The sequence below is a fragment of the Leucoraja erinacea genome, chromosome 6 (genome assembly GCF_028641065.1).
Source record: "Leucoraja erinacea ecotype New England chromosome 6, Leri_hhj_1, whole genome shotgun sequence".
NCBI classification, from domain to species: Eukaryota; Metazoa; Chordata; class Chondrichthyes; order Rajiformes; family Rajidae; genus Leucoraja; species Leucoraja erinaceus.
In genome coordinates, this window is record NC_073382.1 from 82533692 (window position 1) to 82552446 (window position 18755).

General features: G+C 52.8%; 2 protein-coding genes across 5 annotated transcripts in view; one reads left to right on the forward strand and one right to left on the reverse strand.

Moving 5' to 3' along the window:
- timm10b (translocase of inner mitochondrial membrane 10 homolog B (yeast)) lies at nucleotides 1–8736 on the reverse strand. Of its 2 annotated transcripts, none has more exons than XM_055637443.1 (3): nucleotides 8639–8736; nucleotides 4840–4935; nucleotides 1–662 (listed from the first exon to the last, which is right to left on the reverse strand). In XM_055637443.1, exons 1-3 carry the CDS (start codon nucleotides 8672–8674, stop codon nucleotides 462–464), a joined length of 333 nt encoding a protein of 110 aa, XP_055493418.1. In that variant the 5' UTR covers nucleotides 8675–8736; the 3' UTR covers nucleotides 1–461. The 2 variants fall into 2 exon arrangements, with proteins under 2 accessions (XP_055493418.1, XP_055493420.1); XM_055637445.1 differs by having other exon boundaries at nucleotides 8635–8718.
- LOC129698348 (arfaptin-2-like) overlaps nucleotides 8679–18755 on the forward strand; it is a 24771-nt gene continuing 14694 nt past the window's right edge. For 2 of the 3 annotated variants that reach the window (XM_055637440.1, XM_055637442.1), the window contains exon 1: nucleotides 8679–8780. The gene's annotated coding sequence lies outside the window, so the exon portion shown is untranslated. Of the gene's footprint in view, nucleotides 8781–18528; nucleotides 18585–18755 lie in introns of those variants that run through there. The other variant, XM_055637441.1, reaches the window with a different exon arrangement.

Consider the following 18755-nt stretch of genomic DNA (forward strand, 5'->3'; position numbering starts at 1 on the left):
CACTGTCGGGAAACTTTAATCGGCTCTCCGCTGTGTGTGCTCAGTGTTCATTGTTCGGTGGCTGCCGTTTGTGACAGCATCCTCAGTCTGGGCAGTCTGTCTGTACAGTCAGGCCCACGCCCCCTAGCCCAGGAAACTTGCAACCGTCCACCTGCCACTCGGCAGGGCTGGGGCAAGGGGCAGATCGGGGGCGGTGGCAGGGTGGGGTGGGTACAGGGGCAGGCCGGGAGCAGGGCAGGGGCAGGGCAGGGTGGGGGCAGGCGGGCACACTCAACCTTCACTCGTTCTGTAATCACAGTCAGGTCACAGAGGCCACTATGTTTAGTGCTGAGCGGGAGGAGCAGTGTTCCCGGAGGGGGAGAGTGGGATGGGAGTTTCTGGGCACCAAGTTTCACTGGATCGCCGGTCAGCAGCGCGGTGTCGTCCTGTTCACATCACTGCTCGTTCCCACATGTGACCAGTCACTCTGCTCCACTCGTCACCTCCAGGCTCGAGGCTGGGGCCGTCTCTGGCACTGGGGCCGCCTGGGCCACCTCTGCTGCTCTCCTCTCGTATTCCGCCAGCCGTTTCTGCACGATCGCCGGCATCAGCTGCACGTATGCGCCCATCAGCCGGTGATTGGTACGGATCAGCTTCCCCGCACACCCATTGATGCAGCTCTCCTAGACAGGGGCACAATGTTTTTTTTGGTTTTTTTGTTTCACATTAATACATCGGATATATCTTATTACATTATGTTGTACCACTTCATTTTTTGAGCTTTAAAAAAGATAGAAATAAAAGAAATAAGGAAAGTAAGCAAGAATCGTGAAGGTGCAGGAAAGTGTTGGGAGAAGAGAACCCCTTAGGGAAGGAATTAGAGAAGGAAGTAAAGAAAAGAAATAAGACCCTAGAAAGAAAAGAAAAAAAAGAAGAAAGGAAAATCAATCGCTCTATTGTAACACAAAACTCCGCAAAAAAGGATATACCAACCATGTTTTTATTAAAAATTTATTTTATACCCCCCCCATTACCAGGTCCTGGTAGCCTTTATGTCTTAACTTATTATTGCACCTTATGCTTGTAATAGTTCCATAAATGCAGACCACGTCTTTTGGAAGTGATCTGCTTTGCCTGCTAGGAGGAGTCTCATCTCTTCCAAGTGTAGTGTTTCGAACATGTTTGAAATCCACATTTTTGTTGTTGGTATCGGAGCATTTTTCCAAAATTTAAGTATAAGCTTTTTTCCCATTATTAGCCTATAATTAAGTAAGTTCTTTTGAAAACTATTTAATTCTGGGTTACCTTCCGATATTCCAAAAATGATCCATTCTACTTTGGGTAGTAGTTTTGTTTTAAATAATTTTGTGAAGATTTCAAATATTTTGTTCCAGAATTTTTGGATTTTTATACAGAAAACAAAAGAGTGCGCTATGTTAGCTTCTTGTGACTGACATTTATCACAAATGTTAAACCTCACACACACACCTCGCATATGATGAAAGAACGGGTCGACTGAGCTTGCATTGACTGGAATTTAGAAGGATGAGAGGTGATCTTATAGAAAGATATAAAATTCTTATGGGATTGGACACGCTAGATGCAGGAAAAATGTTCCCGATGTTGGGGCAGTCCAGAACCAGGGGTCACAGTGTAAGAGAAAAGGGGAGGCTATGACTGAGACAAGGAAAAACATTTTCACTCAGTTATGATTCTGTGGAATTCTCTGCCACAGAGCGCAGTGTCTGTGAGTCTACGTGTCTGTGCATCTATGTGTCTGTGTGTCTACGTGTCTGTGTGTCTGTGTGTCTGTGTCTACATGTCTGTGTGTCTGTGTCTACGTGTCTAAATGTCTGTGCATCTACGTGTCTGTGCATCTGTGTGTCTGTCTGTATGCGTGTCCACGTCTGTGTGTCTACATGTCTGTCTACGTGTCTGTACATCTGCGTCCGTGACTCAGACCTATTTCTCCCCTCCCCCTACATTCCTTCCTCTGGCTTCGCAATTCGCAACGATTCACACAAACCAACTGTAGATTGGTTACATTACTGACTAACCAATGTAGTGCTTCATTAATATAAGCTCCGCCTACTACTACACCATTCATATTATCGCGACCCGACGTGCTGTTAGTTGGTGATGCAGCACGGTAGAGCTAACATGTTGTAGTGTGTTAGTATACGTTACTCAATACTGTTGTGTGATTTACTCAACGTGGTGTCAGATGTGGTCAACCCACTCCGCGTTTAAATAGATCGGTATTTATTTTCTTTCCAGTGTTTTATTTCACGCGTTTTGTCCCATATCTCGTGTTGCAATGGCCAATTAATTCCGTAAACCTGATCCCCTCATTTTTGACTCAGACCTCGCTGAAGGTTGGCAGATCTTCGAGCTTGACTTTAATTTTTACATTTGTGCTGCTCTTCGCAATGATCAACTAGACCACCGTGCCTCTGTACTTCTCAACATCGCTGGCCCAGAAGCTATCAAACGAGCAGAGCGCTTCGACCTTGCTCCTACAGTTCTGGATCACACCAATCAGATTGTGGTACCTGTTGAAACTTTAGATTATCCCGAAGTTGTGATCAACAAATTCAGACAGTTATGTGACCTTCGCACTAACTCTGTACTGGAACGTACTGAATGATTTGTTCGTAATCAGCTACAAGGCGAACCTGTAGAGATTTATATCAGCACTCTAAAACATATTGCTGCACGCTGCCATTTTGGGAATCTGTGTGATGAACTCGTCCGCAACAGACTGGTGGGTGGAATCCTCAGTGACAAAGTATGTGATGAATTACTCTGTGATACTGAACTAACCCTGGTCAGTGCTGAAATTGCTTGTTGCATTGCTGAACTCACCGAGTCTCACACTAAATCAATGGGGCCCGGACTGCATTCCTCGTACCGTGTTGATGCTACTGACACCTCCTACCGCACACAACGCTCACAGCCCAATATATCATCTTGACAATCTCACAGATTTATTTAGAAGTGTTCTAACTGTGGCGGGTCACACCCCGCTGACCGCAAACTTTGCCCTACATTTGGAAAATTATGCCACTTTTGCAAAAGAAGTAATCATTTCATTAACTGCTGTCGAGCCCGTGGGAATCTCTCAGTTCCAAGGCAGCCTGTGCACCTGTTAAAACATGAAGATTCTGATATCGAATACCAGGAGCTACCAGCACCTCCTCCGCTTACTCTCTCCGAGCCTGAAGCTAACAGACATAACATACACTCCCTGGTTGTGTCTCCAGCTCCCTCACCGCCACGCTCGGTGCCCCGCTCGCCAGCCTCGCTGTGTTTGTCCCCCCAGGCCCAGTGACGGGAGGAGATGCGGATCTGAACCGTACGTGCGCGGGACGGGTTTGTAGGCCGCCCCTTAAATACAAGGACTTTGTTTGAACCACCTGAACTTGTTTGCGCTATCAGTGTTTCGGTTGCATTATTAATCAGTCAGCACCTAGTAACGTGCTTATACATATATATCACTTTATTGTAGATGTGGTTCACTTATTATTCTTACAAGGAAAGATGTAGATTGGTTACATTACTGACTAACCAATATAGTGCTTCATTAATATAAGCTCCGCCTACTACTACACCATTCATATTATCATGACCCGACATGTGCTGTAGTTAGTGATGCAGCACGGTAGAGCTAACATGTTGTAGTGTGTTGTATACGTTACTCAATACTGTTGGACCAGCTCCGTGAGTATGTGTGATTTACTCAACACCAATCTCCCTTCGATACACTCCATCTACACCTCACCCTGCCTCAGCAAGGCCAACAGCATCATCAAGGACCAGTCTCACCCCGGTCACTCCCTTTTCTCCCCTCTCCCATCGGGCCAGAGGTACAGAAGTGTGAAAACGCACACCTCCAGATTCAGGGACAGTTTCTTCCTGGCTGTTATCAAGTAACTGAACCATCCTACCACAACCAGAGAGCAGCGCTGAACGACTGTCTGTATCTTTGGTGACCCTCGGACTATCCTTGATCGGACTTTGCTGGCTTGACCTTGCACTAAACGTTATTCCCTTATCATGTATCTGTACACTGTAATTACTCGATTGTAATCATGTGTTGTCTTCCTGCTGACTGGTTAGCACGCAACAAAAAACTTTTCACTGTACCTCTGTCCATGTGACAATAAACTAAACGTTTAAAAAACAGTTAGACAGGTACATGGATAGGTCAAGTTAGGAGGGATATGGACCAAGCGCAGGCAGGTGGGACAAGTGTAGCTGGGACATGTTGACTGTTGTGGGCAAGTTGGGATGAAGGGCCTGTTTCCATGCTGTATCACTCTGTGACTCAAAACTGAATGTTAAAAAAAAACGGAACTTCAATCCTTTGTCTCACCTTCTGTTTTTCCATCTCTGGTCCAATCCTCTACTTAACATTAATCAATAATGTTTTATTATTGTTTAATGTTTAATGTATCATTCTTAACTGTCACTGTATGTCATGTTGTCACTTGTGGACGGAGCACCAAGGCAAATTCCTTGTATGTGAATACTTGGCCAATAAACTTATTCATTCATCAAACTGCATCCAATGTTCACATATCACCTGCCACACTTTGTCCTGTCCTGTCCCTTTCCTCTTCCAGCTTCTCTCCCTCCAGAAGGGTCTTAACCCAAAACATCACCTATCCATGTGTACAGTTACTGCCCGACCCACTGTTACTCCAGCACTTTGTGCCTTTTTATGTAAGTCAGCATCTGCAGTTGCTTGTATCTGCATGCGGTGTTAAAGTGGCATGACGGTAAGCAGAGACATGATGGGCAGAAGGCCTGTTCCTGTGGCCACTCTTCCATGTACGTGTGAGGGTGTGGGGTCGTTACCTCAATTTGAGTGAGGCTTCTGTAGTTCAGGTTGGTCACACATTTATTGAAGCAGCTTTCTGTCATCTTGTTGTAAACCAGCAGAAAATCCCGGAGCTGAAACGCAATGGAGAGAGTTTACTGATTGGGCGAGGAAATGGCGGGTGTGTGGGGGAAATGGGAGGTATGGGTGGGGAGGGGGAGGGGGGGGTAGGGGGAATGGGAGGGATGGGGGAAGAGGGGAGAATGAGCCAGTGGAGGACTGGCGGGTGGGTGGGTGGGGAGGGTGTGAGGACGGGTGGGTGTGTGGGTGGATGTGGAGGGTGCGAGGGTGAGTGGGGAAGGTGCGAGGTGTTGACACTATCCTCTCAGAGTCTGACTTTCACACCGCTCACTCTCTTTCTCTTTCTTCCCATCTTTTAAACTCTTCCCTTCTCTCCCAGCTCTCTCTCCTCCTCCCATTCTTCATCCTCTTTGTCCCCCTCCATCTTGCCCAGTCCCTTCCTTTGTGTACTTCCACTTCCTCTTTCCTTGCATCCCTTCCCTCCATCCATCTCTCCTTGTATAAAACCACTTCCCCCGATGTACCCCATTATAACGTCTCCCCTTCTCTCACAACTCCATCCTCTCTCCTCCACCTCCATCCCATTGCCCTCCTATATCCCTCAATTCTCCGGACCCTATTCCCCCTCCAGACCATTCCCAACACTCATCCTGCCCCTCTATTTGCCTCATTTCATCCTCATCCTACTTCCCCCTCGTCCCCTCCCCACCCCTGTACCCTTCTGTCACTCTCCCCTCTCCTCTCTCCCCTAAATGCTTGGATAGAGTGGACGTGGAGAGGATGTTTCCACTAGTGGGAGAGTCTAGGACTAGACGTCACAGCCTCAGATTTAAAGGACGTTCTTTTAGGAAGGAGATGAGGTGGAATTTCTTTAGTCAGAGGGTGATGAATGTGTGGAATACTTTGCCACAGACGGCTGTGGAGGCCAAGTCAGTGGCAGAGATAGATAGATAGATTCTTGATTAGTACGGGTGTCAGAGCTTATGGTGAGGGCAGGAGAATGGGGTTAGGAGGAAGATATAGATCAGCCATGATTGAATGGTGGAGTAGACTTGATGGGCCGAATGGCCTAATTCTGCTCCAATCCCTTTTGACCTTCACAGTTCCATCTCGCCCCCCCCCCCCCCCAATCCCTTCCCCGCCGTCAAATCCTCCATCTCTGTCACCCTCCAGAACCCACTCCCCGCCTCTGATCGCTGCAGATCCCCACACTCACCCACCGCCCCCCACACACACCCACACACCACCCCTCCCCCACACTCACTCACCGCCCCCCCGCCCACCCACTCACCACCCCCCGTCCCCCACCCCCACTCACCACCGCCCCCCTCCCCCACACATACTCACCGCCCCTCCCCCACACCCACTCACTCGCCCCCCCCCCACACACTCACTCACCGCCCCCTCCCCCACACATACTCACCCGCCCCCTCCCCCACACACACACACCGCCCCCTTCCCCCACTCACTCACCCCCCCCCCACCCCACACCACTCACCGCCCCCTCCCCCACACCCACTCACCGCCCCCCCCCCCACACTCACTCACCGCCCCCTCCCCCACACACACTCACCGCGCCCCTCCCCACACCCACTCACCGCCCCCCCCCCACACCCCACTCACCGCCCCCTCCCCCACACCCACTCACCGCCCCCTCCCCCACACTCACTCACCCCACCCCCCCCCCCCACCCACACTCACCGCCCCTCTCCCCCCACACACACCCACCCCCCCCCCCCACACCACACACCACCCCTCCCCCACACTCACTCACCGCCCCCCTCCCCCACACACACTCACCGCCCCCTCCCCCACACACACTCACCGCCCCCTCCCCCACACACACTCACCACCCCCTCCCCCACACACACACACTCACCGCTCCCTCCCCCCACACACACTCACCGCCCCCTCCCCCACACTCACTCACCGCCCCCTCCCCCCCCACACACACCCACACCTCATCCCCCCCCCCCCCCCACACACACACTCACCGCCCCCTCCCCCACCCCCACCACCCCCCACCCACACCCCCCCCCCCCACACACACCACCGCCCCCTCCCCCACACACACCCCCCCCCCCCCCCCACACTCACCCCCCCCCCCCCCCCACCCACACACTCACCCCCCCCCTCCCCCACACTCACCGCCCCCTCCCCCCCCTCCCCCACACTCATCACCGCCCCCCCCCCCACCACACACACTCACCGCCCCCTCCCCCACACACACTCACCGCCCCCTCCCCCCACACACAACCCCCCCCCCCCCCCCCACCTCACCCGCCCCCACCCCCACCACACACACACTCACCCCCGCCCCCTCCCCCACACTCACCGCCCCCTCCCCCACACACCGCCCACTCCCCCCCCACCCCACACTCACACCCCCACCGCCCCCTCCCCCACACACAACACCCCCCCTCACCCCCACTCACCCACCCCCACCCCACACTCACCCCCCCCTCCCCCACACACCCCCCGCCCCCTCCCCCACACACACACTCACCGCCCCCTCCCCCACCACACACTCACCGCCCCCCCCCCCCACACCCACACAACCCCCCCCCCACACACACTCACCCCCCCCCCCCCACACACACTCACCGCCCCCTCCCCCACACACACTCACCGCCCCCCCCCCCCACACACACTCACCGCCCCCCCACCCCACCCACCCCCCCCTCCCCCACCCACTCACCGCCCCACCCCACACCCCCCCCACCCACCCCCGCCCCCTCCCCCACACACACTCACCGCCCCCTCCCCCACACACACTCACCGCCCCCCCCCCCACACACACTCACCGCCCCCTCCCCCACACACACTCACCACCGCCCCCCCCCCCACACACACACTCACCGCCCCCCCCCCCACACACACTCACCGCCCCCCCCCCACACACACTCACCGCCCCCTCCCCCACACTCACTCACCGCACCCCTCCCCCACACCCCACTCACCGCCCCCTCCCCCACACCCACCCACCGCCCCCTCCCCCACACCCCTCACACCCCCCCCCCCCCCCCCACACCCACCACCGCCCCCCCCCCCCCACACCCACTCACCGCCCCCCTCCCCCACACCCTCACCCCTCACCGCCCCCTCCCCCACACTCACTCACCCGCCCCCCCCCCCCCACACACACTCACCGCCCCCCCCCCCCCCACTCACACTCACCACCGCCCCCTCCCCCACACACACTCACCGCCCCCTCCCCCACACCACTCACCCGCCCCCTCCCCCACACACACTCACCGCCCCCTCCCCCACACTCACTCACTCACTCACCGCCCCCTCCCCCACACACTCACCGCCCCCCCCTCCCCCACACACACACTCACCGCCCCCTCCCCCCCCCACACCACTCACCGCCCCCTCCCCCACACACTCACTCACCGCCCCCTCCCCCACCACTCACTCACCGCCCCCCCCCCCACACTCACTCACCCCCCCCCCCACACACACTCACCACCCCCTCCCCCACACCCACTCACCGCCCCCCTCCCCCACACCACTCTCACCGCCCCCTCCCCCCCACCCACTCACCGCCCCCTCCCCCACACCCACTCACCGCCCCCTCCCCCACACACACTCACCGCCCCCCCCCCCTCCCCACACTCACTCGCCCCCTCCCCCTCCCCCACACCCACCCACCGCCCCCTCCCCCACACCCACTCACCGCCCCCCCCCCCTCCCCCACACTCACTCACCGCCCCCCCCCCCCCACACCCACAACCCCTCCCCACACTCACTCACGTTGCGCAGTTGTTGTTGTCCGGGTTCCGCCGCCATGTCGCGGTGACCTTTGCCCCGGAGTTTCCGGGCGACCCCGCTGACAGGTGAATGGATGTCGTCACTTCCTGGCGGAGATCCCGCTGCAGCTCGCGGGCCGGACTGGGTGAGTGAGGGAGGGAGCGCCGCGGTGGGCAGGGGGTGAGTGAGGGAGGGAGCGCCGCGGTGGGCAGGGGGTGAGTGAGGGAGGGAGCGCCGCGGTGGGCAGGGGGTGGGTGAGTGAGGGAGCGCCGCGGTGGGCAGGGGGTGAGTGAGTGAGGGAGCGCCGCGGTGGGCAGGGGGGGGAGTGAGTGAGGGAGCGCCGCGGTGGGCAGGGGGTGAGTGAGGGAGGGAGCGCCGCGGTGGGCAGGGGGGTGAGTGAGGGAGGGAGCGCCGCGGTGGGCAGGGGGTGAGTGAGGGAGCGCCGCGGTGGGCAGGGGGTGAGATGAGGGAGGGAGCGCCGCGGTGGGCAGGGGGGTGAGTGAGGGAGGGAGCGCCGCGGTGGGCAGGGGGTGAGTGATCCTTGTCCCGCTGCGCCGCGGTGGGCAGGGGGTGAGTGAGGGAGCGCCGCGGGTTGGGAGAGGAGCAACAATGATGCAGGGGGGGAGTTGGTGGAGGGACATGGAGGAGGAGGAGGAGGTGCAGGGTGATGATGAATGATGGGGGTGAAGGTGAGGGGGGGGGGGGGGAGGCTTTAGACCCGGAACGTCGCCCATTCCTTCTCTCCAGAGATGATCCTTGTCCCGCTGAATTACTCCAGCACTCTGTGTCTATCTTCAGTGTAAACCAGCACCTGCAGTTTCCTTCCCACACAGTGTTTCTGGAGACAGGTGACGTTTTGGGTCAGGACTGCTTCAGACTGATTCTGGGTGTGGGGAAAGAAAGGTGGAAAAGAGGAGGGGCAGGACAAAGTGTGGCAGGTAACAGGTGAACACAGGTGAGGGGCCATTTTTGATAAACCTATCTGCCACTCTTTGTCCCGCCCACCCAACTTTTTAACCCTGCACCTCCCTCCCAAATCAAACTGATTTGGGTCCTGAAATGTCACCTGTCCATGCTGCCTGACCCACTGAGTTACTCCAGCACTCTGTGAAATGTCACCTATCCATGTTCCCCACAGATGCTGCCTGACCCACTGAGTTACTCCAGCACTCTGTGAAACGTCACCTATCCATGTTCTCCACAGATGCTGCCTGACCCGCTGAGTTACTCCAGCACTCTGTGAAACGTCACCTATCCATGTTCTCCACAGATGCTGCCTGACCCGCTGAGCTACTCCAGCACTCTGTGAAACGTCACCTATCCATGTTCTCCACAGATGTTGCCTGACCCGCTGAGTTACTCCGGTGTTTGTGGCTGTTTTTAGAAACCGTCATCTGTGGTGTTTACATAGAGAAGAGTGTAGGTTGTGCCATGTAGAGGCAGTGTGCTTTATGTGGGGATTGCGTGAGATTGAGGGTGTTCCTGTACTGAACTGTTCAATATCTATAAAAGGTGGGAGTTGTAAAAATATGACATTGAGTTTATTGTCATTTACGTGTGTAGTGAGGTGCAGGTGCAAAGCTCGCAGCAGCATCACAGACACATAGACACAGGTACAGCCAAACACAAAAAAATCATTATGAATAAGTTGGACATAAATCAATTTGTTTTGTAAAGAAAGAAGATTGCAAGATGCAGGACGTTTGTGCTAAATTATAATCAGAAAAGGGAACAAGACAGGCTCGCTTGCGTAAGAGGTGGTCCGTGGAGTTCCATTGTCGAGGTAGAATTAGGGTTCAGTTCAGTTTAATGTCACATGTACCAAGGTACAGTGAAAAGCTTTTGTTGCATGCTAACCCGTCAGCGAAAGACAATACATGATTACAATTGTGCCATTTACGTTGTACAGATACATGATAAGGTAATAACGTTAGTGCATGGTAAAGACAGCAAAGACTGATCAAGAATAGTCTGAGGGTCATGAAAGATGTAGATGGTAGTTCAGCACTGCTCTCTGGTTGTGGTAGGATGATTCCGTGCCTGATAACAACTGGAAAGAAACCTGGAGGTGTGAACCTGGAGGTGTGCGTTTTACACTTGTGTGAGTCGGTTAAAGAACCTGACTGTTGCAGGAAAGTAGCTTTCCCTAGACCTGGTGGGGTGGAACTGGTGGGTAGGCTTCTTCACCAGAATATGATTCAACAGAGCAGCTTTGCTGGTGCTTCTGCCCATTGGGTTAACTCGGGCACGATCTCATACACTTTTATAAGATGTATATTATCCCCCACCCTTGCACAGGGAATAATGAAGCTGACCAAAGATTTGGAAGGGAGGAAAGCAGAAAAGGTGGGAGGTAGAGATGTGGAAAGAGAAGGGAGAGCTGCGTGGCTGTGCTGACTGGAGCAGGACAGGTGAGCTGGAGGCAAGGGGAGAATGATGCTGAAACGTGCAGATAAAGGAGGCACTTTATCATTTCTATAGTTTCTGGATACACGCGTTTCAAACAAGTTGGGAAATAAAAGTGAAGCCGATTTTGTGCAGAGGAACCAATCACAGGGAAATCTTCAGACAGACAGAAGCTGATCAGACCAGGCTGTGGGTTGAACTGAAGAATAAATGGAGCGGCCACGTTTTGGAAGTTCACTGCTTGTCTCCACAGAGAAAATGCTGGCAAATCTCTGACAAGTTCCAAACCGGTCAGGTAGACAAACACAAGACGGTGAATATTGCTGTTGATTGTGACACGGCCAATGGAAACAAGGGTACACGGAAAAGAAAAAGCTGCAGATTGTAGAAATGCTCAGCACAAGGTTTCAGTTGAACACACTGTCATCTCGCTCAGTATTTGGAATGGGAATGTACAAAGCACAATCAGTACGTTTGCAGATGACAGTACAGTGTCATAGACGGTGAAGATGGTTATCAAACATCAATGCAGCATCCTGATCAGTTGGGCCCATGGGCTGAGGAACGGCAAATGGAGTTCAATGTTGTATTTTGGGAATCAAACCACAGCAGGACCTTCACGGTGAATGGTAGAGTCCGAGGACGAGTGATCTGGGAGTCTCAGGGGTTATGGGGTGAAGGCAGGAGAATGGGGTGAGTAGGGAGAGATAGGTCAGCCATGATTGAATGGGGGAGTAGACTTGATAAGCCAAATTGCCTAATTCTGCTCCTATTTCTTATGACCATATGAGTACAAGGACAGAGTTCCCTGAAGTAGTGTAGATAGATGGTAAAGAAGGCTTTAGGCATGCAAGCCTTCATCAGTTAAAGAATTGAGTATAGAAGTTTGGATGTTATGTTACAGTTGTATAAAACATTGGTGAGGCCCCATTTGGAGTTTTGGTAAGGCCTGAATAGAGTGGATGTGGAAAGGATGTTTCCACTAGGAGAGTCTAGGACTAGACATCTCAGCCTCAGAATTAAAGGACGTTCTTTTACAAAGGAGATGAGACATTTCTTTAGTCAGTAGGTGGTGAATCTGAGGAATTCATTGCCACAGAAGGCTGTGGAGGTCAAATCAGTGGATATATTTAAGACAGAGATAGATAGATTATTGATTAGTACAGTTGTCAGGGGTTATGGGGAGAAGGCAGGAGAATGGGGTGAGGTGGGAGAGCTAGATCAGCCATGAGTGAATGGCGGAGTAGACTTGGTGGGCTAATTTTACTCCTATTCTGTATGACCTTGTTGTGTTCCATTTTAGTCACCCTGCTGTGGGAAAGATGCCATTAAGCTGGAGACAGTGCAGAGATGCATGGGGATGTCACCAGGACTTGCGACATTGAGCTATAGGGAGAGGTGGGACAGGCTGCTTCTTTATTCCTTGGAGTGCAGGAGGCTGAGGTGTGAACTTATAGAGGTCCATAAAATCATGAGGGGAATCGTTCAGGCGAGTACATGTTTAAAGTGAGATGGAAGAGAATGTAATAGGAACCTGAGGGGAAACTGTTTCCACACAGAGGGTGGTGGGTGTATGGACCCATTTATGGCATTTGTCCACCCACCTGCCAACAAAACCCCCTCACCTGTACCCATAGAAGGGACTCGACCCGAAATGTCTCCTATCCATGTTCTCCAGAGATGTTGCCTGACCCGCTGAGTTACTCCAGCACTCTGTGAAACGTCACCTATCCATGTTCTCCACAGATGCTGCCTGACCCACTGAGTTACTCCAGCACTTTGTCTTTTTTTGTAAATCAGCATCTGCAGTTCCCGTGTGTACAGTAACGATGTTGTTAAATTGGGATAAGACCAGTTCTTCTAGACCAAGATGTCTTTCCTCAATTGCATTGGAATGAGGAAGATAATTGAGACCTTGACGAGGGTTGACGGTGAGGATGGCCTGTACAACAAGGGGCACAACAGGGTGAGACTGGGGGCAATAGGAAGCAGCTGCTGACATTTCAGGCCAGAAGAAAACTGGAATAGTTCAGGACCTGAAGGAATAACATTTAAAGGGAATTGGGAAGAACCAAATCAGGAAAGGTGAAAAATGTTTCAGTACATAAAGCCAGGGGGTGAGCCAGTACGCCTGGAGTTTGTTAGAGTGTACACACACATGCACGCATCCGCGCACGTGCACACAGATGCGCGCACACACACATGCACTCACACACAGATACCCGCGCACACACCCCCGCGCGCACACACACAGACGCATACAAAAACCCACACGCGCACGAGAGCGCACACACACACACACCCGCGCACACATGCACGTGCACACACATGGCCACACACAGACACGGATACACACACGCACACACACCCTCACGCGCGCACACACACAAGGCCACGCACACGCGCACACACACAGAGGCGCACAGACACACACACACAGACACACGCACTCGCACAAACACACACACACACACTTGCACACACACACACACACACACACTCCCACACACACACACACACACACACACACACACACACACACACAGACACACACACACACACACACACACACACACACACACACACCCTCACGCGCGCACACACACAAGGCCACGCACACGCGCACACACACAGGCGCACAGACAGACACACGCACTCGCGCGCACACACTCGCACACACACTCGCGGACACACACACACACACACACACTCGCACACACACACACACACCACACACACACACACACACACACGCACACACACACAGGCAGACAGTGCAGGTCAAACTCCTCATGAATATTTCACGGTTGTCAGACAAAAGAGACGAGATGATGTTGATGTCTTTGTTAAGGTGCAGTGTTACTGGGTAACGTCAACAGTAACAGAGGAAGAGTTTCAGAATGTATAAATTGGATGATATATTTCTCGGGCTGTTTAAAAAGAATGTAGATATATTCAGCAGCATGTTGTCAAACTAATGAGTGGTGCAGCGGGTAGAGCTGCTGCCTCTAGGCGCTAGAGACCGGGTTTGATACTAACCTGTTGTCTTTATGGAGTTTGCACGTTCTCCCTGTGACCCCGTGGGTTTCCTCAGGAGTGATAGGAGCAGAATTATGCCATTCAGCCCATCAAGTCTTCGCCGCCATTCAATCATGGCTGATCTACCTCACCCTCCGAACCGCATTCACCTGCCTTCTCCCCATAACCTCTGACACCCGTACTAATCAAGAATCTTATCTATCTCTGCCTTAAAAATATCCACTGACGTCCTCCATATCACTTCTGTGGCAAAGAATTCCACAGATTCACCACCCTCTGACGAAAGAAATTCCTCCTCATCTCCTTCCTGAAAAAACGTCCTTTAATTCTGAGGCCGTGACCTCAGGAACCTAGTGGAAACATCCTCTCCACATCCACTCTATCCAGGCCTTTCACTTTTCTGTAAGTTTCAATGAGGTTCCTCTCATTCTTCTAAACTCCAGCGAGCACAGGCCCAGTGCCGACAAACGCTCATCATATGTTAACTCACTCATTCCTGGGATCATTCTTATAAACCTCCTCAGGACCCTCTCCAGAGCAGCACATCCTTCCTCAGATATGGTGCCCAAAATTGCTCCCAATATTCCAAATGTGGGCTGACCAGCGCCTTATTGAAATAATGCTCGCATTGTGTTTGCCTTCTTTACTACCGATTCGTCTTACAAATTAACTTTTTTAGGAATCCTGCACCAGCACTCCCAATTCCCTTTGCACCTCTGACATCTGAATTGTCTTCCCATTTCCGCCTATGTCTCAAGGACGTGAGTGTGTTTGTAGGTTAATTAGCCTCTGTAAATTGCCCCAGGTGTGCAGAGAGTAGATGAGAATGTGGGATAACATAGTACTAGTGTGGACACGATGGGCCGAAGGGCCTGTTTCCGTGCTGTATCTCTAAACTATTGAAAGAAATTGACATGATGGAAATGTGGAATAAGCCTAAAAGAGTTGTTAATGCCAATTCAGTGTGTGTATGGAGGGAGGAGCGGAGGCAGTGTATCACGTACCTGACCTGTCCGTAACTTGTTTGAACAAGTGCAGAGGATGGAGGAGTCATAGGGAGGAAGGGAATGTGTGATTGGGCGGGACCGAGAGAGGGCTTTCTGGAAACAAAACAAAAGGGACAAAGTCTACTAGCACTTAGAGACCATAAAAGAGTACAGCACAGAAACAGGCCCTTCAGCCCAAACTGTCAGTGCTGAACTTGATGCCGTGAAACTCATCTCCACCTGCCTGCCCTTGATCCCTACGCCTCTATTCCCTGCATAGCCATATGTGTATCTAAAAGCCTCTTATCGTATCTGCCTCCACCACCACCCCCTGGCAGCTTGCTCCCAAGCACCTGTTATTCTCTTTGTAAATCATTTGTCCCACACATCTCTAAGCTCTTGGAGCGTATCCCTTGCACTATGACAGGGTTCAATCGGCAATAACAGATTACAACGAGGGTTTACTGTATATGCCGACTACACATGCTGGAAACACTGACCAGGCAGTGTCTGTGCAGTGAGACTGATGGGTAACAAGGCAGGCAGATGTCGTCTCTGAAACAAGGTTTACCTCAAATGAGTAAATTTAGCTTTAAAGTGAAAGGGGAGCGATTGAGGGGAGGTGTGTGGGGCGGGTGTGATCACGCAGGGGATGGAGGGGTGTAGACCACTTGAAGGTCAGCGGTTTAGATCAGCATTGCACTCGGCACAGGCAATACCACCTGTTCCTGCACCAATGATAAACTGCCGCAGGAACTCAGCGGGTCAGGCAGCATCTGTGGAGAACATGGATAGTTGACGTTTCACAGAGTGCTGGAGTAACTCAGCGGGTCAGGCAGCATCTGTGGAGAACATGGATAGGTGACGTTTCATAGAGTGCTGGAGTAACTCAGCGGGTCAGGCAGCATCTGTGGAGAGCATGGATAGGTGACATTTCACAGAGTGCTGGAGTAACTCAGCGGGTCAGGCAGCATCTGTGGAGAACATGGATAGGTGACGGTTCACAGAGTGCTGGAGTAACTCAGCGGGTCAGGCAGCATCTGTGGAGAACATGGATAGGTGATGTTTCAGGTTCAGCCTGAAGTCTAAAGAAGGGTCCTGACTCAAATGTCACCTCTCCATGTTCTCCATAGATGCTGCCTGACCTGCTGAGTTACTCCAGCACTTTGTCTACTTTTGGTAACCCAACACCTGCAGTTCCTTGTTTCTACATCATGCCCCCTCTGCCTGTTAGCGTCTGTTCTGGAGATGAGGTCTCTCACCTGAGGTCCTCTTTTATGGAGGAAACCGAGCTCTTCCCCACCGTGAATCATGGAGTCCTCACCCACATCTGCATTTCCCACACATCTGCTCTCACCCACATCACCCCAGACTGACCCGGGTCAGACTCACTGTCCCACCAGCCTTGCCCTCTCTGCCACTGGCGTTTGTGTCTATGGCCCCACCACCAGTCTAGGCGACTGTGTCACTGATCCCTTGTGATCAATCACTTCATCACTTTTATCATTTCCTTGAAAAACTCAGTCAAGTTGTAAGACATGTCCTTCATAAGGTCATGAGTGAATTAGGCCATTCGGCCCATCAAGTTACTCCACCATTCAATCATGGCTGATCTATCTGTCTCTCTTAAACCTTTGTCACTTACTTCACCCATCTGCCAATCACCTGTATCCACCTATCACTTGCCAGACATTGTCCCATCTTTCCCAGCTTTCTCCCCACGTCTAACTCAGTCTGGAGAAGGGTCCTGACCTGAAACGTTGCCTAATCCATTACTTCCACCAATGCTGCTTGACCCGCTGAGTTCCTCCAGCACTTTGCACTTTGCTCAAGGGCCCAGCGCGTGCCGTTCCTTGTGTGTTGTGGGGATGTTTGACACAGTTGGTGATGTGGGCTGCTAGCTGTCTGCTCCTGCCTGCAGCAGCTCTGATATATGTGTTAGACAGAGGGGATACATGAGGGCTAGATAGTCAGAACCTTCTTCAAGGGGGGAGATGTCACAGACTAGAGGACACAGCTCGTGGTCATTCCACCTCCCTGCTCCAACTGTCTGGTTCACCTCTACACCATTGCCGACTTTGTCTGTGCAACTGATGCGCTACAATGCTGAGAACTATATTCTGCACTCTGTATCTTCCCCTTTGCTCTACCTGTTGTACTTGAGTTTAACTTGTTTGTATTTATGTAGAGTATTATCTGGTCTGTTTGGATAGCTTTTCACTGTACCCCAGTAAGTGACAATGTGAGCTAGATAGGGCTCTTAAAGATAGCGGAGTCAGAGGATACGGGGAGAAGGCAGGAATGGGGTACAGATTGTGGATGATCAGCCATGATCACATTGAATGGCGGTGGTAGCTCACTGGGCCGATGGCCTCCTCCTGCACCTATTGTCTATCGTCTAATAAGCACACCTGAACCTTTTAAGGTGAGGGGCAAAGTTTAAAGGGGATGTGCGGGGCAAGTGTTTTACACAGAGGGTGGTGAGTGCCTGGAACGCGCTGCCAGGGATGGGGGTGGAGGCAGATACGATAGTGGTGTTTCAGAGGCTTTTGTTTAGGCACGGATATGCAGGGAATGGAGGGGTATGGATCACGTGTAGGCACTGTGTGAGGGAGGTGGTGATGGTGATGTGGCCGCTGTGCCTGGCTGAGGGAGGTGTCAAGTGTTCACACCCTATTGTTTGTGTTGGGGGAGTTGCCGGCTGCTGGTGAATGGGTCTGCGTGAGTCGTAGACTGCCGGGTGGCAAAGTCCAGGATTGACCCCAGCCTATGTCTCAGCTGGCAGGCAGGCTGACTGCTCATTGTGCCGGGGCTGTGTCAGCGTTGTGCCGGTGCTGTGCTGTACTGTGCTGTAATGTGCGGGACTGTCCTGTTCTGTGCTGTACTGTTCCGGGACTGTCCTGTGCTGTGCCGTACTGTGCCGGGACTGTGGATGATGTTCCTGGCATTCACGGCACTGCGGATGGAGGGGATGAGGCCGGTGATCTGTCCCTGTACGGTGGAGCAGGTGGTGAGATGGGGGCTCCAACATCAAGACCCGGTGTGCGACCTCGCACCACCCGGCGTGGCTTCAATGGCCGCGGGACAATCGCCATCGCCAGCCGGGGGCTTTGACTTTGACTCTGACATCGGGGGGGGGGGGGGGGAGAGTGCAGTGGAGAGATAAGTTTTTTTTTTGGCCTTCCATCACAGTTATGTGATGGATGTTTATGTTAAATGTAATTATGTTGTGTCTGGGGTCTATTTGTGTGTAATGTATGGCTGCAGAAACGGCATTTCGTTTGGACCTCCAGGGGTCCAAATGACAATTAAATTGACTCTTGACTCTTGAGAGCGTTGAGTCTGGGCTGGGAACTGTATGGTGGAGCAGGCAGTGAGAGCACTAACCCAACCTGCTTCCCCCACCCCCCACCCCGCCTGCAACTCAGCTGGTGACGTGGCTACAGAGCTGGCCCAGAGTGTCGGGGGAGGAGGGAGCTGTGTGAGTGTACACAGAGCAGTGAGTGTGCACAGCGCAGGTATGTGTATGTAGATGGACACAAAATGCTGGAGTAACTCAGCGGGACAGGCAGCAGCATCTCTGGAGAGCAGGAATGGGTGACGTTTCGGGTCGAGACCATTCTTCAGACTGGTTAGGGATAAGGGAACAAGAGATATAGACCGTGATGCAGAGAGATAAAGAACAAAGA

What these genes read in the sequence shown, in the direction of transcription:
- timm10b (XM_055637443.1), bottom strand. Translation starts at nt 8,674, where the DNA reads ATGGCGGCGGAACCCGGACAACAACAACTGCGCAAC. An exon ending in GACAACAACAACTGCGCAAC is followed by an intron (nt 4,936 to 8,638) that starts GTGAGTGAGTGT and finishes ATTGCGTTTCAG; the next exon opens with CTCCGGGATTTTCTGCTGGT. An exon ending in GAAGCCTCACTCAAATTGAG is followed by an intron (nt 663 to 4,839) that starts GTAACGACCCCA and finishes GCCCCTGTCTAG; the next exon opens with GAGAGCTGCATCAATGGGTG.